We start from the raw sequence: 27,160 nt of genomic DNA on the forward strand, positions 1-27,160 counted from the left end.
TCTGACCTCATTCTTAGGGGTTTTAGGTGCTAATGGAAAGGTACTATGGAAGCCCTTGCTACGGGGTGTCTGGTTTTTCTCATCAAGTCAGTGGAGTGACACTTTCAGAATCATGAACTCTGTTGTGCCAAACTCAACACCTGACTTTCCAAGTGGCAGATAAAGTTCCTCAGACGTTGCATTCTGTAACAAAGCCTTCCAGGCAAGCACAGCAATCTCAGTGGCTAACACAACACTAAACCAGCAAAGTGCCTTGAGAACCAAACTGCTCTGACAGTGCTGGAGATGCTGAATTCTCCTTTCTGCTGCACAGTTTGGTGGGGCTACCTGTTATTTCACTAGCTAGATGTATACAAAGGGGAAAACAGATGATGGCTTTCTGTAGCAGATCATGAAGCCAAGCAGCACTGGGCAGTGAAGGCAAGTGTGGATTTTGATTGACGTGATTTCATTAAAAGTAGAAGGAAAAACATGAACTTGCTACCTAAAAGCTACTTGCCAGCATTAGCTCCCCAGCCCTACTGCCTTCTCTGGGGCTAGCAGATATACGTGCCATCTTAGAGACTGAGTGAACTCAAAGAGATTCTACTCCAGCACAAATCTGCCCTCAGGCTGTGCCAGCTGAAAGATCAGGCCAAAAGCTTGGTGGGATGTTTATGCCAGTGGACTTCCAATGTAGGAGGTTGGAACTTAAGTCCCTCAAGCAAGAAACAACCCATGCAATGCAGGTGTCTATTAGGAGTAGATTCCTCCCCTGTGCCTGGAAAAACTCCTCCCTTCCAATGTACCACCAAAGAAGCAAAAAAGCACATCTGTGGACAGAGATGCTGTATTGCTTCAATAGTTATTTCATCTTCAGGTAACTGGTGGCACTGCTAGCGCTTCTGCTAACAAACAACATGCACTTCAGGGCTTGATCTTCTGCAGGCTTGCCAGTTCTGCCAGGGTTTCGTTTACACGCTTGGCACATACTTCAATGAGCCATATCGGAGCAGACAGCTAAAGCAGTCTATTTTGCTCCTCAAAACCAGAAGTCAGGGTTTGTTGCAAATCACTCCAGTACTATCAGAACCCCTTCTCCCTCCCACCCCCAAATGTTGTTAAAAAGAATGCGCATAGTTGTTATAGCGATTCCATGTTGTCATAATTATATCCTGAAAAGAGCCTGAAATGTGCTTTTCCACATAATTTACTGTTTTTCTGTGATTCATGAAACCTCTTTTCACATAAATAATTGCTCACTTCTTGTTTATGTATCACCATGGCACATAGCTCCTAGCAGGTCAAAAAAAAAGACACAAAGCTAGCATTTAATGATTACATTCACATACAACCAACTCACCCCCACAAACTCCTTGCTTTTTACCTCCCCCCATGAAAAGAAAGCACAGATTTTTTGATGGAGGAAATGTTTCCTAAAAAAAGCTCCTGACGGTTTTACCTTTCTTAGCACTCATTAGCAAATTGTTTTGCTTCATGCTTGTTTTCTGCTTCACATTTTCCAGTGTAAAGAAAGCAAGCAGAAAATCCCTTACAAACAAACTGAGACGATGGCGAAGGAATGTTCTGAGTGTATGGCTGCTGGGAATGCCAGCTTTTCAAGCACCAATTTGTTTATTTCTTAGGGGAGATACTGTCAAAATGATGCTTATCAACAGTCACCTGAATCAGAAAGCCCCTCAATATGTTCTCAGCATAACGTTTCAACTTTGAAACACTTTAGTGACACTTTATTTTTACAGTGCAGTAAACTGAGGCACAAATTAATTTGTTTACAATGACTGCTTGGTGAGTCACTGCTCAAGCGACACTGAAGTCAGGCTTTGATTTGCAGAACTCCTCCTCTGCCTTTAACTACAGCTTCCTAAATGGACTTCATGATTAGCTCAATGTGACGACATCTGTGACAGATGAATGTGTATCTCTGCATGCGTGTGTGTATATTTGTGCTTCCTGCCTTTAAAACTGAGGGCTAACTTGTGCAGTATTATGACAGTAAACAAAAAAAATGAAACAGCCAATTATATTTCTGCTTGACGGCGTCATACCATGGCAATCCAAAAACACGTCAGAAAACAGAAGTCAGCAGGAACACTTAAGAACATAGGAAAAAACATGTTGGCTGAAGTTCAGCTATCAGTCTAGTCCTGTAGGCTGTGCGATTCGGAGGAATCAATGCAAAAACTGAATGCAAAAGAGCAAGAAAAGAAAATGTTTGTTATCGGGAATACACAAGGACATTAATCTACTTTTCAGTACAAACCCAAAGAAACATCAGGTTTTAAGACGCGGAGAAAAAAAAAACAACCCTGAGTGTTTTTTACCTCATATAGACATGAGTCAAAACCAAAGCCTCAAAATCTGATCTTATTAAAAAAAATAGGGTGAGTTGTGAGGTTTTGGTTTTCCTTTTTTTTTGGCAGCAAGGTAGACATAGGAGGGAGTGAAACTTCGACGATTGGTGGGGGTTAGGACATGGGAGGAGAGAAGACGACAAAGGAGAGAGAAAAACAACTGCCTGGAGTCTAAACTTGTGATTCAAATACACCTTAGCAGCGCTGGTTGGAAAGCAGGCTCAAAAGTGGAAAGAATTTCTGGATCCAGATCAAGACAGCAGAAATATCTTAATCTTTGGTGGGCCATAGTCTCCTGAGAAGGCTTGTGAGAATTTGATCCTGTCATTCCCAAACTAGAATCTTAAAACTGATTTGGACCAGAACTACAGTTGGTTTGAAAACGTTATTACTTCTTCCTGTGGAAAAAAAAAAAAAAAAAAGAAATCAAAATGGAAAAAAAATCAGCCAAAACCAAAGTGCATGGACTCATTACAAGCTCAGGAAATCAACTCTATTTAAATCTCTTTCAGCACCACTCTCCAACTTTAATAGTGCGTGTGTGGAAGCAAATATTACACAGAAGTTCATCCTCCCCTCCTGGTCCGCTGCCTCCCTGCCCCCACCCCAGCCCTAGCTCTACATCCGAATCGTCACTATTGGTTTTTTCTTTCTGATTAGTCTTGTCAAGGCTTTCTCTCACTAACCACAATTTTCATTCTTTTTAGCATTGCTCACTCCAATCTCTCTGTGATCTTCATTATTGCACCCTTGCACTCTTGCGTTTCGTTCAGTCCCTGCTTTGCTGACTTCTCCGGCGCCAGCTCCCAACGCTGCTTGTTCCTTTCTTATCAGCTGCCTTGGTACGCCCTTATTTTATCTTCTCTCATCCAGCCTTCTAACCTTCAGGATGGAATAACTCAGTGCTAGTTGAGTTCACCCAACTTTCTGTTTGCCATCCTCTCACGCTGGCGAAACTCTCGTAAGCAAATGCACGCTTAAGAAGGAAGGACCCCCGCCATTCTGAGAGCAGCCCTTCCTCACCACTGGCACTGCACGCCAACCTCTTCCTCTAGGTTACGTTCTTTCTTCCTCTTTCCCCTGTTCTTATGCTTCTAGCTCTTGCTGAGAATGTAACAACATTCTGAGAGGAGGAAAGACCTATGGGAGACTCCCATGGGTTTTCTGTCCCCATTGACATGACTGGAGAGGGTATCCACTTACACTGTCACTGAGGCTCTAATGTCAGCGCATGTCTGGTGGGTTGACCTTGGCTGGCTGCCACAGACCTACCCAGCCGCTCTCTCACTCTCCTTGCTCAACAGGTCAGGAGGAGAAAAAAAAGATGACAAAGCTCATGGGTCAAGGTATATACAGGGAGATAATTTTATCATCAACGGGCAAAATTCGACTCCACTTGGGAAAAACAGATTTAATTTATTCACAATTAAAATCAAGTTGGATGCTGAGAAACAAAGACTGAAACTAAAACACCTTCTTCCCCTCCTGCCAGTTATTCTATGCTCAACTTCACCCCTTCATTCCAAGCTCTCCTACCCTTTCCTTACCAAGCAGTGCAGGAGGATGGGGAGCAGAGGTTTATGAGGTCAGTTCATAACAGCTCCTCTCTGCTGCTCCTTCCTCTTCGTACTATTCCCCGGCTCTAGCACAGGTCCTCTTCATACCTCTGCAGTCCTCCAGGGTAAACCTGCTCCAACATGGGCTCTCTGCAGGCCAGAGTTCCCTCAGGAAATATCCATCTGCTCCAGCGTGGACTCCTCCATGGGCTGCAGTGCAGATACGTGCTTTGGCATGGCCCTCTCCATGGGCTGCAGGGAAATACCTGTTCCACCATAGCCTTTCCATAGGCTGCAGGAGCTCCTCCTCCCCCTCCTTCTTCTGACCCTGGCACCCATAGGGCTGTTTCTCACTATTGTTCTTCCCACTCCTCACTGCCTGTGCAGAGCTTTGCCCTTCCTTAAACATATTTTCTGAGACACAACACTACCTTGCCTGAGGGGCTCAGCCGTGCCCTGTGGTGGGGTGGCTGGAGCTGGCTGGAACCATCTGGAACTGGCATGGGGCAGCCCCTACACAGAGACCACTTGTGCACCCCCCTCCCTTCACCAAAACCTTGACATCATCACCCAATCCAGTATGCATTTACTATTATTCTATTAACGCAAAGCCCTCAGTTCCAGCACCTGGAAGTTGACCCTTTTTCTGAATCATCAGCTGTATCTTCTGCAGGTGGATTCACTGATCTATTTCTCTGCATGTTGCCAAAAAAATTGAGGAGAATTTGCAGAACTGCAAAATATTGAGGGCTTTTCTAGGCTATGATTGTCTAGACTTGTTATTTTTATTTCACATTTATTGCAAACAGTTTTGGCCTGTGTCATTTGTTCGGTCTTGGATCGTGCTTATGTCTAGGCAGATTTTTTTCCTGGATGTTCTTTCTTTCTCTTTAGTTCTTCATTTCTCTCTACTACTTGATATGACTTTCTTGTGGGAAATAAACAGAGTTTTCACTAGAACTGAAAGTGCACCCTGTATGTTGACAACTCAAGACCAGTCTTTGCAATCATCGCCTTTTGCCTTACTTACTGGGTAACCCTCAGGCACTGAAGTAACTTTGAAATGAGCGGACCTCGTACGTGTGCAAAATTCACATAGCTCAGAATTACCACACGGGTCCATGGTCTGATCTGGAAGTGGTGAAGACAGGCCTTTCCCAGGCGACGCTGATAGCCTGACTATTCTGAGCAAGTTTATCTATCCTTTTTGTGCCCCTGTAAGATCACTAACGATGATGGGCCATTTGCTCCACCCCCCTTCTGCTGTCCACAATGCCGCTTCCCTTGGGAAATGCACTGCAGCAGAGCTTTTTGACATAAAAATGACTGCCCAGTGCAGCCATTTATTCATTTGCAATGTCTTATGTGTCAAATATCACAGGGTAGGAAAGAAGAGTCTCCGTACTTAACATTATTAACTCTGTCTTATTTTATTTACAATACTAAATGAGAACTTACAATGGCGATGGATCATTATTCTTCCACAGATTTTCTTCTTTTTCTAGGCACAGACACAAGCTGCCTTCTGATCTTGATTTGTACAATGACAGTCATTTTCTACTGGTTTTCCAGTCAATGGTGGGAAAGACACTGTATTCAGTGTGCTCTAATGGGTCAAACTCCATTGCATTGTCGTTGCTTTAATGAACTTCCATGAGGACCCCACATGCTTTTAAAATTCCTGTCACTGCTGAGCACCTATGATTAGCCACTTTTACTTAAGTTCTTTATTTTTAACCTTAGTTTAGATATATCCACAAGGTAACAAACACAGAAAAGAATCACTATCTTTCCTCAGCAGTACCAAGCTGTCCTCTATTTGTTTGCAATCATTTGAAATAAAATTGCTGCAAATATATGTTTTAATCACGTCAGCTCTGCACATTTTATCATGTTTTATTGTGTATCAGAATGAGGTAAGAGTTGGGCTTTCCAATGTGAAGAAACATTCCTGTAAACAGGATCATCAACAGAATTTTGACACACAGAGCAGTTGTCGTTTTCCACATTTTTGCCTTATGTTTCCAAGCTGCCAAGCAGCCTGTCAATTTGGTATGTAATAAGGCAAATAATGTGGGAGTGATTAATTCATGGTCTGCATGACTTTATTCACATTTGTGGCAGCCTGTCATCAAGAACTAGCGAGGAATCCATACTCTATCTAAACACAGAGGCTGCTGCTCCAGTAACTGCATCAGAAGCAGTCTACCAACTCAGATTGCTTTGGTATTTACAATTTTTTTACACAAAGTTAAGTCACTCTGTTTTCTAGCGTATCCTGCAGTGGTGACATTTGTTCCAGGAAGGAGAGTAATCCCTCTCCTCTTGAACAATCTAAATAAAAAAATCTTTGTCAAAAGTTTCGAGGCTCTATGATGTAGGACAACCCGACAGAATGGCACAATGCTTATGTTTCCTCCTTAGTAACAGAAGACTGTAAGATCACAAACGAAGACAGCATTAGTGGAAAGACAGCCTGAGAACTAACTCCAAACCTTCACCCTGAGGGGTAAGTGAAGTTATGACCATCTAACGGAGGTTAACAGCAGGATGGGAGAAGCAGGACAGAAGTGTGACGCGCTCCTTCAGGTGAACCACTGACCCATCCCACCCACGGCTGTTCCCTTGGTGATTTTATCAAATATTTGATGTTTTCCTGAACACCTTACCTCCTGGGATCCTGTAAATCCTAGATCTCACAAAGGGGAAAAAGGCTTTCTCGCGCTTGCATTTCCAGGGGAAAGCTTGAATGCTAAGGAGTTCAAAAACTGTAAGGCATACTAAAAAAGCATAATTATTTGTTATTAAAATGACTAAAAAACACTTTATGACTTTCAAAAATATCTGAAGGTCTTGGAATATTTGATGTCAATGTTTGACTATTTAGGATTTTATAGCATTGTCCAGCACATACATATTAGGCCATTAGTTTACTGACCGTTTAGTGAGAGGCAGATGCGAGGGTTGAAAGCAGTCAGTCCCTCAAACTTGTCAGAAGAACTGCATACAACACCTTTCTATCAAAGCTGAACGTGAAGCTGAATGATGTGTGACGCCATTTCTGCAAGATATGCTGACACGTGCTAGAAAAGAGAAACCACAGCTTGTTAGCGATGACAACAACTAGCATTAAGCTCACCTGCGGGTACACACAAGCAGCTTGTTGGCCTCGTGCTCCGTGTTCCTAGGAGTCTGGGACAACATGGCATGGGAAAGAATGCAGGGAGGAGAACTGGGCTATATAGGGACTGCATTATGTCTGCCTATGCAAAGTTGAGCAAAGGCCCTTGTTTTGCTTACTTCTATGGCTCAGGCTAAAACTGATCCTCAGGACTTCCATAAGGAAAGGAATGAGACTACTCCACAGTCTCCTCCGTGTGAACCTTGAAGCGGTTGTGTTATTTCTTCTTTTTAACAGGCACTGGTTTCACACGCTTTAGAGGTAATCAAACTTGACTTTGAAACAAAATAAATCCCTACATTGAGGATGCTGATGATAAAAAACAGTCTTCTGAGTATTTTTGTCTCATCAGCCAGCTTTACGTGCTAAGGGCACCGGACTCTTGCTTGAAGACACACAGTAAGACACATACAATACCTTTCATTAAAAGAATGCTGAAAGTCTTCCTGTGCTAGCAATCTCCTCCTCTATGCAAAGACATATCAGCACTTTTCACTAATGAAACACCAAATAAAATTCACGATCTTTTACAGTCAGTTTCCTTTCAGTATAGTATCTAAAGTGTCTTTAATACAGTGCACAACAGACAGCTATGTAAAATTCAACATTAAAAGGCCAATACAGTAGCACAGCATGTCAGGCTGAGTACAAGATGCATTGTCACTATGAAAGTGTGAGAAAACATTTCCCTCCAAGACTCAGAACACATTATAGTCTACATAAGTGGGGGAGTTCTCCCTGCAAATTTTGAGTAGGCTGATAGATTTGGTGAGAGAAATTGGCAGGATGACGCCTTTCGAGACGGAAGCACCATGTTCCCAGCTGGACTCTAGGCTGGAATGCCGTTTGTGTTTTTCTCTTTCCTTGTCAGAGTTCTTTCTGAGGGTGGTATAGCTGATGTTTCCTCAAAGCTCCATTGTCAAGAAGGCAAGGCACTAGCTAGAAACAATGAGCAAAATCCTGGCCTTGTTTAACAGCAGGAGTAAAATCCACTAACAAACTTCACAAACTAAACAAAGAATACATCTGTTCTGGCTGATTCCTGGACTCTTTCATAATAACAGGTACTTTTCAGAGCACTATAAATAACATTACTGACCAACAGGCTTTCTTAATTAACAAAGCCAAGCAAATTTGGCGCGCCAGTTTTGTCTTCTATAAAGGAAAACAGTATCCATTTCACTGAGCTCAACAACAGAAAGTCTAGAAAGTGAATCAACTCTCACTATAATGTAGAACACCTTTTTAAAAGTTGTTAACTGACATTTCTGAGCTTTGTCCAGGAGGCAGCCATAAATAAAATATTCATGACACCAACATAATACAAGGCACATAAAAGACAGTAACCCACTTACCAGCTTGATTTATTGAAGCTTAACCAACAGGAAAGATACAATCAAAACATCTAATTTGTACAGACAGTTGTGCTATGTGATTGCTTTGTGAAAACCAGCATGCACTTCTGGATGCTTATGCATCAGAATAGCTATTAAAATTTGGTGCCAATGTACAAAAAACTGATCAACCATCCATCTGGCTCCTTCTTAAATACAGTGGAGGATGACCTCGTCATCCCCTCCTTTAACTCACTTGCTCCTTGAAGAATTTGTTGAAGAAAAATTGCCTTGAAAACTGTGCATATACATTAAGATCATGATATTTATATTACATATTGATATAATTAAATAGAGTGAAATTTGATGCTTAGCCTGCTTGTAGTCATTTGTATTGTTCTGAGTAGTCTTGTCATTCATGAACTGTGTAACTATCAGTCTTTTGTAGACCTTCTCCACTATAAGCTGTCTTCAGCTTATAGGAATTTTTATTCCAATCTCTGCAAATGAAAATTATTCCATCTGAGACCTAAACACATTTCTCATTCCCAAGAAGATGAATAGATGATATATTATCTTTGAACACAACATCTGGATCCCTTTCCATTTTATCTGGCAGACATTTAAAGACTTCTCCATTGTGTATACAACTCTGCTTTTAATATTAGTGTAACAATCAAGCAAGAATATGTTCATCATCCTGACACAGTAGTACCCCCAGCGAGCACCATTCCTCCAGAGAAGCTCCCAAAACATTCTGTCCAGGATGCCCAGGAATTTCTATTGATATTTTTCAGACTAACATATTTGGGTCTCAACATGTCAGCCTTGCAATGCTTTTAAGTCATACAAAGCATAAACTTTTAATTTATTTTATTTTGAGGTTTTGAACGTCTTTCTGAAGTACAGCTTCACATGTAGTACTATTTTCTGAGAGAGAAGATCCTCTGGTTAAATTGTCCGGGTCCTGACAAAAACCCCTGTTAAGCTTCAGAAGTTCTAAGTCCCGAAACATCAAAAGCAGCATGGTCAGCAGGTTGAGGGAGGGGATTTTGCTCCTCTACTCCGCTCTGGTGAGACCCCACCTGGTGTCCTGCGTCCAGCTCTGGAGGCCTCAGCACAGAAGAGACATGGATCTGTGGGAGTGGGTCCAGAGGAGAGCCACAAAAATTGTCAGAAGGATGGAGCACCTCTCCTATGAGGAAAGGCTGAGAGAGTTGGGACTGTTCAGTCTGGAGAACAGAGGGCTCTAGGGAGATCTTTTTGCGGCCTTTCAGTACTTACAGGGGGCTTATAAGAAAGATGGGAACAAACTTTTTATCACAGCGTGTTGCAATAGGACAAGGGGTAATGGTTTAAAACTAGAAGAGGGTAGATTTAGACTGGATATAAGGATGAAATTTATTACAATGAGGGTGGTGAAACACTGGAACAGGTTGCCCACTGAGATCGTAGATGCCCCATCCCTGGAAGTGTTCAAGGCCAGATTGGACAGGGCTCTGAGCAACCTGGTCTAGGTGAAGATGTCCCTGCTCATTGCAGGGAGGTCAGACTAGATGATCTTAAAACGTCCCTTCCAATCCAAGCTGTTCTATAATTCTATGAAACCAATTACTCTTTGAACTGCAGAGGAAACATATCAGTCATCACCTTTCTTTTTTGACTCATTTTGCTGTTTGCATCTGAGAATTTTGTAGGTTCGGATGAGTGCTTTCTAAAGGATTCAGAACCTCCTGTCTGCACTTCTTACTTGAACTTGTTTTCCTGCCCTCTTCCATGAAATCACATCTTTTCTTTCTCTTAATATACCACAAAGTTCACATTATAAAAGGATACCTCTTTGTGTCTTTGTCTTCTTCCTCACAAAGTCCTTCTCAATTCCTAAACCACAATACTATTATTTTGGTTTTTCTACATCTAGAGAACTTCATTTTTCTCAAATATCCTTGCCCTCACTACCAAAAGAGTATGGAGAAAATAAATTTCATGTAGCTTACAACTCCTCCATTTATTTCACCATTGTGTTCATAACATTTATGAAAACAATGTTCCTTTTGCCTTAGGGCAAGGAACATGTGAAAAACAAGATACAAGAGTTGGAAAATTGTATATGGAATATTTTCTGAAATAATCATGCTTTCCAGTGGCAATATTATTGTTTCAAATGCACCAAATGCATCTCTGTTGTATTCAGGTAACTGCTGAAATTCTTGGCCGCTGACACTCCAGGACAGATTTTGACTCATTCTAACAATAATCCATACAAAAAGCAAGATGCTTTCATTTGTAATACTCTGACCCTGACAAACTTACTAAGATTCATCCAGCTTTTTATCAAAATACTATCCAGCTATAAACTTCATCAGTCAGTTGAATTTGCAGGAGACAGAGTATTTCATAATGACCCCATTTTCTTCGTCAAGTAAAACTAGTAGTCAGAGGGACATATAACTAATAGTAGCACCTCACATTTACTTTCATGTTTCCACTACTTTCCAGCCTGAGATTAAAATGGACTGATTTATATCTTTGTGAGAGTGATTTTGTTAATACAACCAAATGTTTTTTTTCTAGGCATTTCAGTATGGAATACTACAGTCGCTACTTGTTGTGATGTACCAAGGGAGAAGCAACTTATTTTAATGAGAACAGGAAAACATACTGTTCTCAGCAGTTGTATAGTAATGATGAGACACACGTATCCCCTCACCAAGGTCTCAGCCAACTGCTTATCCCCCTTTCCCACTGTACCGTGAGCAGAACAAATGCTCACATTCTCTTCAAAGAACTGATCATGAAATCTGGTCTTGAACTTCTTGGTACGTTTCCAGAACCATACAAAGACAAAGCTGTGTACATTACATTCACTGTGGTCGTAATTGCAAAAAATGCGAGGCAGGATGAAATTCTGAGCTGGAAATAACCAACAGCAGAATTCCTGCTGACTTCCTGGGAGCCAGAGCTTCACAATCACTCTCTAAATATGTAATCTATGATCACAATAAAAGAGTGGGATGTTTAAGTAATGGAATTTTTAAAATTATTGCCACAAAAATAGAGACTGGCCATGTATCATGATGCCCAGCTACCATTCAGAAAATTTATGTAGTGAGACAGACATGAAGTCTTAACTGGTGCCCTAATTTGGTAGTAGCCCAAGAACTGAAACATCCTTCAAAGTTCACTCAGCATAAACAATTCTTTTTCTCCCTTGGCTAAAGGGCCTCCGACCATTATACTGTAGACCAGATCACTTCAGAAAAGCTTTTCTTTAAACTCAGAGAGGTGCAAATGCCCTTGGCTTTTGTGAGAAGATAAAAGTATTTTAAGTTGAAGAAAGAGAATGAATGTCAACAATTTGCCATCTGATGGTGAACTATCTCTCTTGATACAGATTTATTATCAAATCTGAACAAACAAAAAAAGAGATAAATTCATAGCATTTTGTTATTAACTGTATTTTTAGGATATGTGTATTAATAAACATCTCATCTTTTTTACTAGTGTTCGCTGTCAAACTGTTTAAAAATGCCATCTGAAAAAAGTAGAATAGTCTGAGTGTTTATTCAATAATACTTTCTGTGTGTATTGTATTATCCATGCCGGACAATGGAAAGCATTTAAAAAATGCTGGGTTTGTAAGTCTGAAATGTGAGGAATTACAGGCAACATAAACAATTGTGAATCTCTGACGCATATTAAAATAGTTACAATTACACGGCATGTAAGAGGTGGATAAAATACTGCTACAACTTCTATCACAGGAAATTATGGTTATTGTTATTATCACAGCATAATTATTATTATTATTTTCACAGGAATGTTGTATCACTGAAAGATGATACAACAAGGTTAAAATACACATTATACAATGAACAAGATCAATAAAAATCAATATGATCTTTGTTTTCTGTTGTTAGCATCTACAGTTGACTCTCACCACTTTCAGGACATTACTATAGGTCTTTGTAATGAGTGCTAGCAATGCTTCCCCTCGAAATGTAAACACCATGACCTACCATAGTTCATGACCACCTGAGGCACCCGAACATACATAAATCTACGGGACCTGACAAGATGCATCCCAGAGTCCTGAGGGAATTGGCTGATGTAGTTGCCAAGACACTCTCCATGATATCTGAAAAGTCATGGCAGTCAGGTGATCTTCCTGGTGACTGGAAAAAGGGAAACATTGCACCCCATTTTAAAAAGGGTAGAAAGGAGGACCCTGAGAACAACCAACCTGTCAGCCTCACTTCTGAGCCTGGGAAGATCATGGAACTGATCCTCTTAGAAGCTAGGCTAAGGTACATGAAGGACAAGGAGGTGATTCAAGACAGCCAGCATGACTTCACCAAGTGCAAGTCCTGCCTCACCAACTTAGTGGCCTTCTATGATGGAGTGACTGCATCTGTGGACAAAGGAAGAGTTATGGATATCATCTGTTGGGACTTCTCTAAGGCCTTTGACACGGTCTCCCATAACATCCTTCTCTCTAAATTGGGGGTAGATTGACATGACGGGTGGACCATTCGGTGGCATTGGCTGGATGGTTGCATCCAGAGGGTAGTAGTCAATGGCTCAATGTCCAGATAGAGATCAGTGACAAGTAGTGTCCCTCAGGGGTCTATACTGAGACCAGCACTGTTTAATAACTTCATCACTGCCCTAGACAGCAGGATCAAGTTCACCCTCAGCAAGTTTGTCGACAACACCAAGTTGTGTGCTACATTTGACACACCTGAGGGACAGAATGCCATCCAGAGGGATGTGGACAAGCTCAAGTAGTGGGCCCGGGTGAACCTCATGAGGTTCAAGAAGGCCAAGTGCAGCGTCCTGCACCTGGGTCAGGGCAACCGCCAGTATCAATACCGGCTGTGGGATGAAGGGATTGAGAGCAGCGCTGCCAAGAGGGACATGGGGGTATTGGTGGATGAAAAACTGGACATGAGCCAACAATGTATGGTCTCACACCAGAAAGCAAACCGTATCCTGGGCTGCATCAAAAGCAGAGCAGCATGGCCAGCAGGTTGAGAGAGGGGATTTCGCCCCTCTACTCCATTCTTGTGAGACCCCACCAAGAGTCCTGCATCCAGCTATGGAGCCCTCAGCACAGGAAATTCATGGACCTGTTGGAGCGGGTCCAGAGGAGGGCCACAGAAATGATCCAAGGGCTGGAGCACCTCTCCTATGAGGAAATGCTGAGAGAGTTGGGGCTGTTCAGCCTGGAGAAGAGCAGGCTGCGGGGAGACCTGATTGCAGTCTTCCAGTACTTAAAGCGGGCCTTAAAGGGGAAAGATGGGGACAATCTTTTTAGCAAGGCCTGTTGCAATAGGACAAGGGGTAACGGCTTTAAACTAAAAGAAGGTAGATTTAGACTGGATATAAGGACAAAATTTATTACAATGAGGGTGGTGAAACACTGGCACAGGTTGCCCAGAGAGGTGGTGGGTGCCCCACATGGGTGCAAATATTCAGTTTGCAGGTCAGGTTGGACGGGGCTCTGAGCAACCTGATCCAGTTGAAGATGTCCCTGCTCATTGCAGAGGGGTTGGACCAGATGATCTTAAATGGTCCCTTCCAACCCAAACTATTCTAGAATTCTATGATACACCACGGTTGCCATGAAATCTTACTGACAGCAACCATAAACTTCTCCAGCAAGTGCTTCTACATATTGTTGCAAGTCAGAATACAAAACTCTTTAGTAGGAGGATGCTGACGTACTGCTAAGGCTCTAGCTTTGATGGGGAACACTTTCAGGTCTTTAGTAAAAAGAAGTACTATTCCATGTATATGTCTAGACGTAAAAAACAAGAATGTTGCATTTCATCCAGGAATCTGCTCATACTACATTTCCACAGTTAAAGATAGATTGTGAGACAGCACTAGACAATCAATTTCACTGTGCACTGCCTGTACTTTCCAAAAAACTCCACCTTTGGAGTAATTGTCTACGTAATTGCTGCAGTTGACAAAGACAAAAATTTCACTAGCTTAGGAACGATAAATAAGTAGGCGATTCATTAACACTATTTTTTGCCTGCCATAAGAAATGGAAACTGATCAGTCAATTAAGAAGTATCAAAAAGAAGACTGGATTTTTGTCCATTTGTAGGGTGAGGCCGTCATCTAGTAAAACCAACATCATTTACTTCTTCAGTGAACCTTTGCATACAGGAGACATAACCTTTGGCTTTGATTACAAAAATGAAGCACAGAAAAACACTCAAATAAAACCCTAAACTCTCTGCAATACATATTTCATTTGCTGTTTCCTTATTGCTATAAAAAAGCAATTTATGAACAATTACTGCTGATGCAAAAAAACCCAGCCAAAAGATAAAACATAACCACCACTGAAGAACAAGAACCACACTAAAAAATGCCCATTAAGTCCCCCAAGGAATCGGAAGCTCACCATAAGAGATATCATTCTCAGTTTATTTACATTTCTAAGCATGAACATTTTTTTTCCCTTATTTCATTCAGAACTCTTTTATAAAAGGCCCCAAATCTACAATCAACAGAGCCTAGGCACAGAAATTGCACTCCACGCTGCCGTTAGCAAGACTAGAAAGACCTACAACTTGATCTAAAGCCCAGTAATGTCAGTGAGGAGTTTTTCTACTTCCTTCACTGGGTTTAGAAAGGGCATCTGAGGTCAGCAAGCTGCTCTCCTTATTCTGTCAGAAATTCCACTGAGGCAGCGCAGTATCAGCCTCCACATAATTACATACATCTTCTTCCTGAAACTGAGGTCAGTCACATTAATCGTATTTTCATGAGAAAATGACTTTTGGAATCAAACTAGCTTTGTAAAACAGAAACAAAATACACACTGTACATTGGTTATGGCAATGCTTTGCCCTAGTCTAAAAAGAGTCGCTGTTTAGTTTTTAAACTTTTCCATTACTAGAGCTGAAATTGTTTGTAAATGACTTAAAGAAATGCCTGTCAACTCCCTTACATATCAGTGCTGATTCTTTTGTTATACATCAAAAGTAGTAAGCAGAAATAAGCTCCCCAGGATCGCCTGAGGCAATGCACTTGGGCATATACTTTGGAAAAAGAGACGGATTTGTATCTACATTCAATTAAATGTTTTTCTCCATTTTTTAAAATATCAAAAATATTGATAAATTACATCAGCACATGATACCGCATTTAAAACCAACATAACAGGGAAATATTTTCATAATTGGTGCAGTTACCTACAGCTTCAATCATGGGCTACTAGAAAATATAATGAAAGAAAAATAAAAAAACCCCACATTTTTTCCCACGGATTTTTTGCTTCCCATATTTGCAATCTGACAAGGGTAGTAAAATAAATAAATAAATAAATGAATGAACATCATCCAGAAACACTTCAATCAAGCATATCTTCCAATCAATCTTGAATCAATGATACAGTCCCAATTTTAGAATGTACTTTTTTGCTGGATTGAGATTTTCAGCTTCACAAATTACACTGTATCAGCGGTACTGGGAATGTCAGTCTCTCTGTTCCTCTGTAGTGGTTGGCTCTTCTTTTAACAAAACACTTAACTGTTTCTGCGCACATGAGAGGAAAAGTTCCAAACTATACAGATTTCTTTGACGGACAACTTGATCAAGCTGTTGAAATAAAAAAAAAAACACAAACCTTTAAGAAAACCTGGAAATAAATGCCAGGGTTTCTCAGAAAAAAATCAACAACCAAATGTGACAACAACAAAAGAATCTAAGTAATTTCCACATGTGCAACTTAGTAACAACTTTTTAATGAAGTATTTGAGTTTCTTCAAAATAAAATGTACATAAGGCTAAAAGTTACCTCACAAAACTGTTGAATTCTACACAAGAAATTCGAAAAAGATAAACCACCTAGCTGCCGCACTAGATAAATCCCCACAGCATCTTTCAAAATTGCAGCTGTTGCTTTTAAGAAAGATACTGCTTCTGCTTTAAAATGAACACTACATAGAACTGCATCTTCCAAAATTCAAAGTCTACTGTTAATTTAAATGGCAGCATGTTTAAATAGTTCCCAGTGGAAAAGTGGTAACATTTTCTGCCTGCTTTCTTCATTGCAACATTTTATTGGAGTACTCTGCTGTCAAACAATGTGAATTATATACTTACTTGCTATAAAGACAGCAGTCCTTTCCTCCCCCCCAAAAAAGATACAAACACAATAACAACACTTGGTAGGCTATGTCATATTAATGACATTAAAACACAGTTTACTGAAAGATATTTGAATTTGCTTAATATCACATCATTGATAAATAAAATGCACTGCTGAATTCCTTTCATTTTAATTTTGAAGTTCAAATGCCAAACAAATAATATCACGATTGAGAGATGTTTTCAACTTCCCTCTCCTTCAATCAGCCACAAACTAATCTAAACACATATAACAACGACACAGGGCGAGACTGAAAGGTAGTGGCACAAGGCTAATAGGACATGAAAGTTCTGCCACTCAAGAGAAAGGAAGTGATGGAATTTGGAGGAAGTCCATCTCCACACTTCTGTCAAACTGTTGTGCACGAGTTTGTAAGCAACTTCTCAAACTCTGTAACACCAGAAATGTGCTAATGTGAGGCCATGTGGTCCCAGCAGAATAGAGCTAGTTTACTAGTTTACAACTAGTTTAGCAGGCTGGTGGCAATCATCTGCAAATAGCCATATTTTTTTAAAAAAGTCTCATGCCTCATACATTTAGCACTCACAGCTTTAATTATAGCTTTCAATAAAAAAATCTGATCCAATGGTATCTCTGCACATATATGCTTATCATTCAGCAGTCCAGTTAGTTGCTCTAGCAATCACTTGAACGGACAATTTGTTTTATAACAGATATACTTTTAAAAAAACTTTAATACAGAATGCAAGGCAAATTTAGTGATACCTTCCCACCGCACTCTGAAAATGCACTCAGGGTATAGCTGCAGTGCTTGTGACTGAATACACAAAGGGAAACATTTTTATGACCCTGTGCTTTTCTGCTCTTTAAGTTTCTCTAACACGCAAAATCAGGTTCTGGGAGTTTGAATATTTTGGCATTTGGTTTGAATAGAGATGAGTGTGTCAAATCTAGTCACAAGCAGAACACACACATATTTTCTAGAAGCCACACAAATCGTAAAACTCTCCTTCAGTAATAGGTCTGCTTGCACTTTTCGTTCAGCAAATTTCCTCCTGTTGTGCAAATTTTTGAATCTCTTAGCCAAAGCAGAGCTTACTATTCCATACACAGCCTGATGTGAACCTAGCCCACTGATTTACAACAGATATTAAAGCAGAACTAGTTCAAATAAAGCTCTGAAAAGTCTGTTCTTGCCATATTTAAGTAACAGCTGCCAGCAACAAGAAAATGAAACACTTAGAAACACCAAACTAAGCTCTAAAGAAGCTATATCTAGAAAAGACAGTCTAGATGAAACAAACAACATAAACACACTGTTGTGATGGTGCATTTCTTCTGATCTGAAAGCTATCTTGCCTCCTTCCTCTTCTATGGTCAAAAATATAAAGAACATTTTGCATGGAGAAGCTTGCAGATGTTTTTGTGCTTGTGACCTGTATTGCTCTGGGGAACGGGCAGATATACTGCAATTCACATAAAATCATCTATTACGTCTTATGAAAGAACATGAGAAACTTCTTTCTCTAAGCATATTATGTCATCAAATTCTGATGCTTCTGGTAGACATATCAGCTGGAGCAGCTTAGCATGAAACCGATTTTCAATGGTTTCTTTTTATTGTATATTCTATCATGTATGCTCCTAGATAGCTCTTTACTGAGCTTTGACCAAGAGCTTTGGCTAACCTCTCCATTTTCTTTCCTTGCAGCCTTTCCTTGCAGATTCTGCTCTAAAGAGACCAAAGTAGCTCACCAGATGTGTGTTCTGATATGCTGCTGTTAACTTTCTTTACCAAGGCGGCAATCTCAAATTGTATACTGTTAAATTTATTTCACCAAGTACCAATGTAAATGTTTAATGTGTGTACTGATTGGCTGCAATACGAACAAAATGGAATTTCTTCAGGTTTGAGAAAGATTTTAAAAGCTTCAAACAAATTAAGCACACATTTGGGGAGTCTTTGTTGAACTCGGGTGATTAGTTGGTAGTCTCCCTTTGTCCATAAGAAAAGTTTATTGCTTGTTAAAAGTTTAAGTAAGCTCAATAACATAAAAGTTCAATTGCCCCTTGTCTGCTCAGTTTATGTATAAGCTTTACCTTGATTAGTACGTTTTCAAATTCTTCCATGCTACAGTAAATGACAAAACACTCTGAATAGACTTGGGATCTTCACATAACATGAAAAGAGAAGCAGCAAAATGATGCTGGCTCTGAAAATGGTACATTTGAATGTATTCAGAAGGAAAATATTCCCACTAATGGAGAAATTGACTGGGAAATAGAAACAAATCCAGTGGAGCTTTGTTATGTACTATATTGTTTAATGAAGTGTTAGCAATGGACACATTTTTTGAACAGTGCCTCAACATTGCTGTGCTTCTGCTTGCATAATATACCATGAGATATGAAAATACGTAAGCAAGGCATTTTAAATCTTGTTTTTCTAAACAGTCTTCCCTCTATATTTTTAGGTTCTGTTCACTTCATGGAATGATCTCATTATTTAAACAAACATAAATGGACATCTGGCAAATTCAAACTGAATGTGACTCATATGCAAATGTAATCAGTATGAATAATGTATTAGGGATGCAGATACAACCAACCCAACCCAACTGTTTTAATTCTATAGATACTGAAAAATGCACCATGTTGGTCCAGATCTACCACAGGAGAGGGCAATTTTCTACATCACACCATCACTGTTACTATTAGTAATCAATGCTTCTCTTCCACCATATGAAATCTATCCAGTTCAAAGTTCCCAATTCTGTACGTTGTGTCCTACTGGCACAGCTTTAATCAGCTCAAAATTTTAATGTTCCTGAACGTCATTATTTTAAGTTAGTCAGTGGTATCTTTTTAACTTTGTGCAGATTTATTTGTTTTTTTCAAGAACCAGAGGTTGCCTCTCTGTGTACTCTCATGGAACCTGCTGAGGAACTGGCTAGATGAGATTTGCAAAAGCAGTTCCTGAACTCCATAGAGTCTGTACCACCCCTGGAACTCCCACAATCATCGCGAGACATTCATTTTCCAAAAATGAGCTGCATGTTGCAGGTCTTTCTAACACATTCACTGCTGCTTTCTCCCTTGTTTGAACCTTCAGTCCACTTTTGAGGTCTAAGCATGATTCCACTGCACTTCTGGCCAAAGATGACTGGATGAGACTCCCTGTGGGGTCCCACCTCAGTCGTATCCGTAGGCCACCCAGAATGATGTGCCTTTGAGCCATGCAAGGCATGCGCTGAAGGAAGGCGTAGGCCTCAGCAGAACTCCTGTCACTGGATGCAAGAATTTGACTTGGGAAATGAAAAGAAATTCTCACATGTAACTGTGCAGAATACTGCCACCAGGTGACTGCTTTCGTCTCAGGCTCCTCTATTTTACTTGAACTCCCTCCATCTTCCCGTGTATCACTTCATAAACCCAGAGCTCAAATCAAAGTTCATAATTATTGTTAGCTCTACATTTTCTAAACTTCTACTATACAGCTCACATTTTCTGTAAAATGGAATGAAAGTCTACATGGCTGATGCCTCAAGTAGAAAATGGTTTCTTGCACAAATAAATGAGCATGCATATCCTCCATATTTTCCCCTTGTAATATCTACCTGCAAATGGATATATTTTCATGGCATATGTGCTTAGATTCCTCTATTGACTATTCTCCAACCTGTTCAACACTTCAAATTGCTAGAAGAGAAACCCAGTAAGAACTCCATAAATAACCACTATATGTCAGAATTGTATTATCCATTACAAGTCACTAATAAAAATCTTATGAAAAATATAATTTTAGGTCCAGCACTGAAGATTTAAGGATGAAATTCTGATTTCACTACAGTAAAAATACTTTTTGTTATTAATCTGACTGTGGCCTGAAGTTCACCCAGAGAAGTGAAGAAAGCAAAATTAATGTTACATATGGCTCTTCAATTTTCCTTCTTGTATAAACATTAAGATGTTCAAAAGTGCATTTTTCAAAATTATTTCTGAGATAATACCAATTTCCAATACCAAATATATTTGTAGCTGTAGAAAATGTAGCTACATTTATAGAACTACGTATCAAACAATTTATTTGTACTTTAAATGACAGTCTGATGATTAAATGTAATGCAGTACAGCTCACTGTTCTACCTCTGTAATGCTAACATATGTAAAAGTTGCAATCTTCTTTTTATCATGAGATTCAACAAGTACAATGACCAGAGATGAAAAAAGTTATCATGCCTTTATAATTTAATGAAGCAGAGTAGTTTCCCTTAAAGACTGTAAAATGACAAATCAGCTTTTGAGTCCTGCTGACTTCTTATGAAACTCATGCAAAGAAGTGTATCAAGAACACATTCTAGCACAGTGATATACACGCTTATATTCGTTCATCAAGGGGGAGTTTGGGGGGCTGGGGGGAAGACTTCAAATCCTGGAAAGTGTGCTTGTCACTCAAAGAAAATTATATTAATGCCAAGATGGGAAATCTCAAGTGCAATACGAATTTTTTTGGGAATTGAAAACACAGACTGATGTGTAAGAAAATGTGTTCTGAAGATAAGGGTTTGGCAGGTCTAGATTAGCAAGGCTGATATAAAGGCTTTCAATTTATTTAGTGTTTATAAGTAGTTGCTTGTTAACTGTTGAATAGGACTCATTGCCAAGGTAATTCTTTGAAGTTGCATATTGCTTAGCCAGAAGTAATTATTTATAGACATCATCATGGCTTCATTACATTTTTTTCAAAGGACTAATAATATGAGCAGTCCCCTTTCTAAGTAATGCTCAGTAGAAAGGGGACACTTTCATATTTCAGGTAAAAGCAATCGAGATTTTGTTGTAATATTTGTCAAAGTTTATCTTCTTTTATTTAGTCTTAATTTCTCTATGTATTTTCATTGTTGATAAATATACAAAAGCTTTTTCTAATTGCTGTTTGCAAATGAACTATAACTAATACCTATTTCTTATTTTTCTGTATGGTTTTGCATTACATGAATTTACTAACTAAAAGCCTTTTTAAAAAAAAATCAGTAAGTATAAATTAAAGAATGATGATAAACTTAATGAAATGATCAAAAAATCTGAATCTGAAATAAGTGTCCTCCTGTTCACAGAAAACTAATACAAGTCTAAACTAACAATAAAGTGAACTTACCTTCTTCCATGAAAAGACTGGAATAATTTTTCATTTTATTCTATAGTTCTAACTTGGCGTTGTTTGATCAACACTTAGATGGATGTGTCCATGAATAATAGAATACTAGTCAAAAGCATTGATGACGAAAGACTGCTTTTCTAAATATTTATGTACTTAATAATTAAGGAGTAGAGGAAGAAAATTCAAGTCCCTTTGAAATCAGTAGGATCAGGAATATACTTTAGTTAAGTATAAGGAAAAATTCGTTATGACCCTCGATTTGTTCATCCACGTAAATAATTTACTGAAAAATTCTGTCAGCGGCACTCTTTCCTCTGTGTAGGGACTCATTCCACATAGCCAGTATGACGTTAAAAATATATTGGGTTGGTTATGGAGCAGTTAATCCAAATGTAACACGACTGCTTGCTCAAAGTCAACCATTGATGTTGCAACTGAATTTACATTTAGGTATTTCTGTTTGGCCTAGTTATATGTAGATCTATAATAATACGTAATATTTTCTTTAAATCATTTTAGCATCAGTCTGCACTATAAAATACAGTTATGGTCTTTCTGAACAACGGGCTGAACTTCAGTGCTAAGTGGACAAATGACTGCATTTTAAATCTGCAACCACTTTCTAAACATTTTTAGAGAAAATTTATTTCTGGAAAAACTATGGGGTTTCTTGTATGGTTAAAACCTTAGCTTTTGCAGACTCCTCCTGCCCTCGTTCATGGTGCACAATAATCCACTGAAATAGGTTATCGCAGCTTAGTGTTAGGACCCTTCGCATATACTGTGCTGGATATTGGCTAACAAACCCAGTGTTCCACAGAACACTACAGTGTAATTACAGACTCATAAATGTATTATCATATTTTGATCAGTAGATGCCCCTGTTTGAGGAAAACTCAAAGATGACGGGCTTGTTTGGTATAATTTTTATGATGTATAGATTTTGGTGGGGTTTTTCCCCCCCCCATTATAACCCACACTAGTGAATGAGCCCAACATGATTCTGCAAAATTCCATAGCTGTAGAAGTTCAGCTACGTGATTATATTTTCTAGTAAAACTATGGGCTCAGAAAGCTTTCCCAGTGGTCTAACATGAACTTCTCCCCACAGATTCAACAGAAGGTATTAAAAAATTCCCTAGCACATTAAATAGACCATATAAAAAAATTATTACCTTGAGGAACCCGCAAATCTGTGAGTTGGATGAGGAAACAATGAACTACTTCCTCTCATTTCTATAATGGATGAGACAGAAAACAGATCCATATGGCACATATGTGCAGCAGAGTTTATTTTAGAGTTAATCCCAGAACAGGACATTTTTGTCTGTCCACCTGTGAATTTCTACTATTGATAACACTTACTAAGTATATAAAACCAAGGTTCTTCATGGCTGTAATTTATACAGTATCTGCTACACATTAGAAAGCCATCAGTGTTCAAGACTGAACCTCTAGGAAAGAGTGATGTTTAATAAATTATATTGCCATGTGAAAATGTTTCTTTCTCCTTAAATAAATAATGCTGTAACTTCTAAACCTTCAGGATTTTATGCTCTGAACCTGATCAGTGAAACCATTAAAATAATACCATATGCTGGACACATCTTTAAAACAGATTTGCCTAGTGTGCTGAAGGTGGTGGGAAAACACCCTGTCAACCCTCTCAGAATCTCCACTGTCTCCCAGCTGGACACAGGAATGTAAGAAGATACTAACTTTCCTTCATATAAATAACAAAAGGAAATTTGCTTTCAATCAAGGAAACTAGACTGAGCGCATAAAGGAATTAAAAATGCTTGCAGCACCTGCTTAGACTGCTGCAGTAGATAAAAAATGGTAATTATCTAAACCCACAAAAATAGTAATGGAAATATTTATGCACAGAAACACACGAGCAGCCTCTGGGGTGACCTACCTAGATCAGGAACATAGGATTCCTTGACCAAGTTATTTATAGACTATTGCCATACACCAAGTGTATAGAGTTACCATAATTGCTACTCTAATAGCTGATTGGTCTAGCAATCAGATTCAACATACTTAGGACAAACATACAGAAATATATGCAAACAGTACTTAAGCATCTGAATATCTCACACAATGAAATGCACTTGCACAATCTTAAAAATTGGGGCCCTGAAGCTACAAATTCTGGGATGCAGGCAAAACTTTGACCACAGTAGGGCCTCTCCCACTATTAAAGTCACCCATGTACATTATGTGGACAGAAATCTCATTGATTTTTAAAGCTTTCCAAAACAAAAGCTTTTGCAAAATATTGTTGAACTTGCAGAAAACAAGTCCTTATGGTTTAATAAGATGCATGGAAAATGCTGATTCAATTCATATTTTTCTCTGGGCATGGTATTTTCTACTGGTTGTGAGAACGAGAAAAAAAAAGGCAAGAAATTATTTGAGATGGACAGAAATCAGACATACTGATCATCCCCTATTTATTCAAAATATTTTTATTTTATCCCTGTTTGTACTCAGCATCTTAGCTCTCATTATACTTCTGTGAATGCTATTGTTTGTTTTACAGATGGAGCCATGCAAGTGAATCTATGCTGTATGTCTTCCTGAGCAAGATCCAGTTCTACCCAGCATGGACTTTAGCAGTGTCTGCAAAATCTCTAAGTGAGAAACGGTTTGTGTTTGGTTCTGGCAAGTGCCTTTATAGCTTCTGATATACACTAGATAGCAGTCCCCACAAGGTAGGTACAAAGCATTAGACCATGTAATTAAGGGCCAAATTAAGGGCCAAATTCATCAGATCACCTCCTCTGATATGAAAGAATGAACTGGAGATATATAACAGCACCTAAATACAGGATTTGTAAGCGACTCAGACTGCTTTCTATCCAGGCTTGTCAGATCCTGAGTCCTCACAGAGGGTAGAAATCCTTAATAGTTTTTTTTTTTTCAATCTTGAACTGTTTTAAGTAGCCAAGTCTGTCTTAGGCACCATCAGATGCTGTTTTAATATGTCTACAAATGACTTGGCAGAGAATACACAGGGCTTCTGTGGAGCTTCATAACCGCAAATTACCATCTCTTCATGAAAGCCTGAAGACTATCAGACTATGCTTCCTGAAAAGCACTGAGTGCTGTGTTGGGTGCTAGATCTGGTACCAAAAATCTGCTTCATTTGTCAGTATGCATACGTGTTCCAAATAAACCAGGGTAAGCACGTCTGCCTAAAAGCAACAGCAACTTTCCTACATATATAAATTGCTATTGTTATCAAACCAAATAAAAAAATGTTATCTGATGGGCTCAAGGTGAGTCATGCTCACAGAGTTGCCTTGCAGTATTAAGATGATATCTACAGAACTGGATTAATTAAGCCTAACCAAAAAGCAAACAGCAAATAAAGGCACTAGTAAGAACAATATTTTTCATTACTATGAGAATGTGTTTTACACTATCAGGCAATAAGTATGTAAAAGAGACATAATTATTGAATCAAAAGTGTTTGCAGTGCATACAAACTGAAAAAAACTACCCTAATAATGTGTACGACTGGGCAACCATAGGCTAAATCCTTCCACAGTTGTATAACTGCTATTCCACTGCCATGAGTGCTTTCTAAATAGCTATATCTCATGTGATTCTTCATTAATGGAAGATTCACCAGGAGCACAATTTCCTTGCCTCTAAGAAGAAATATAACAGGTGGTTAACAATACACAGCACAGAGAATCACTGCGAGGTGAAAACCAACATTATATACAAAGCTGAAACCACAGGTAACAGAAGGAGTCAGGCTGTAGTTATTCTACTTCGATATCAAGGAGACTGGAGTTATACCATGATTACCTGAAGGTTCCTGTGAAATTGTGATACCGTATGCCACTAGGTATTGCTAAAACAAAGTGTTCCTTAATAACACACTGGAGTTTGGTACATACTGAAGTAGCACGAGAAAAACCTTGCCTCTTAATTTTGAGGAACGCTTGATTTAACAGTCAAATTTTCAGTTTTCATTTTAAGAAACTTTACTTATAAATTGTGACAGGATGAGGCAGTATATATTTGAAGGCATAGGCAAAGATCATATCACAAAAAATACAAATCTCTCTCTAAAATTACCATTGTAGATTAAAGTTGATGGATTCCCATGAAGAAATTCAACAAGGCAAATCAGCCTGCAGTGAATTTGTGATAAATTTAGTGTTAAGTCAGTGGTAAGCATACATATGCATTGAAATAAGTAGTTAAGTTTCAGGGAACAGAAATTAATTTTCTACTATTCAGATGGCCATTTTTGAGACTACACTTACTAGTGGACTTCTTCAGTATTGAGAGGATTGCAGCTTTTGCTAATGCTTTTTACTGTCAGACACGTTTTACTGCAAACCTCAGTTTGGAATTTGAAGCCAAACTACTGCAGCAGAACTCAGGACAGCTGCTGGAGAAGCACTTCATAAAGCTGCAAGAGCAGCATCAAAGACAACACCTCCTTGTTTCAAAACATGCACAGGTGGAGTACCCATGGCTTCCAGCAGGTCGTCACTTGTGACACCGCAAGCAGAAGATTCTAAAGGAGGAGGGAAAAACTAGCAAAACGTAATAATCTGCAGGCTTTATGCTCTACCCAACTCCAGATTACTTTTGCAACCGCCAGCCAGCGGAGTATATTTCCCAAAGCAGTTTCCTTTGGTTACTAGATTAGCTATTCTGCTTCTTTTCCAGATACAGATTTATATTAAGGTTTTGGAGTGAAATAACAACATCAAGGACATACAACTGCAAACAAAATGGTAGCTTTTTACCTTGGCAATACCTTATTTTACATTAATAAACCCACAAGAAACTGTTGCTAAGCAGAGCGGGGAGGAGGAGGGCAAGGGAGAGAAAAATACCACTGAGCAAATCATGTGAGTCAGTAGTGTGCAGCCAAAGCAGAAAAATATCATATATGTGTATTTACTATATATATATGTCACTGAAGTATCTTGCTAAATTTCTAACGCATGGGTAAAGACTGCTTAGTGTTTTTATTATTCACGCTGACATGAACACAAAAAGTAAACAGGAAACCACATTGTGTCGCTTCATCTATCTAATCTTACTATTGCTGCAGGTAAGAAAATTTACTTCTTTACATGTTTCTCTAGCTTCATAGACAACTTGATTAAGTCTCAACTTTTGATCCCACTGGCTTTGCTGCAGGAATCCAACTGCAGGAAATAACCCTAAGAAAGATTCATGAAAAGACGTAAGGTAAGGCCAACTTTCCCATTTACTTTTTAAAATCAAAGTTCAGCAGAAGGGCAAAAACAGTCAAAGGAAAAGACATACCTGAAAAACAGAGCGAAGAAGCTGCAAGACCTGGGATAAAAATAGCTTGAAAATTTCTGCATATAACCAGTTCTGAAATGTTACCAGTAAGTCCCCGGCTAAAAACCCAACAAAAAAAGCAAGCAGATAAAAC

The 27,160-nt window shown here is 39.1% G+C and overlaps 1 protein-coding gene across 7 annotated transcripts in view; it reads right to left on the bottom strand.

Annotated features, from left to right (window-relative positions):
• Window positions 1-1,344: 1,344 nt before the first annotated feature.
• CCDC91 (coiled-coil domain containing 91) overlaps window positions 1,345-27,160 on the bottom strand; it is a 166,403-nt gene continuing 140,587 nt past the window's right edge. For 4 of the 7 annotated variants that reach the window (XM_075441941.1, XM_075441959.1, XM_075441933.1 and 1 more), the window contains exon 13: window positions 11,879-16,045. In XM_075441941.1, the coding sequence (XP_075298056.1) occupies window positions 15,923-16,045 (123 nt within the window). In that variant the 3' untranslated portion in view covers window positions 11,879-15,922. Of the gene's footprint in view, window positions 6,994-11,878; window positions 16,046-27,160 lie in introns of those variants that run through there. The other 3 variants (XR_012766080.1, XR_012766079.1, XM_075441969.1) reach the window with 3 other exon arrangements.

The sequence above is a fragment of the Opisthocomus hoazin genome, chromosome 1 (genome assembly GCF_030867145.1).
Source record: "Opisthocomus hoazin isolate bOpiHoa1 chromosome 1, bOpiHoa1.hap1, whole genome shotgun sequence".
Taxonomy (NCBI): Eukaryota; Metazoa; Chordata; class Aves; order Opisthocomiformes; family Opisthocomidae; genus Opisthocomus; species Opisthocomus hoazin.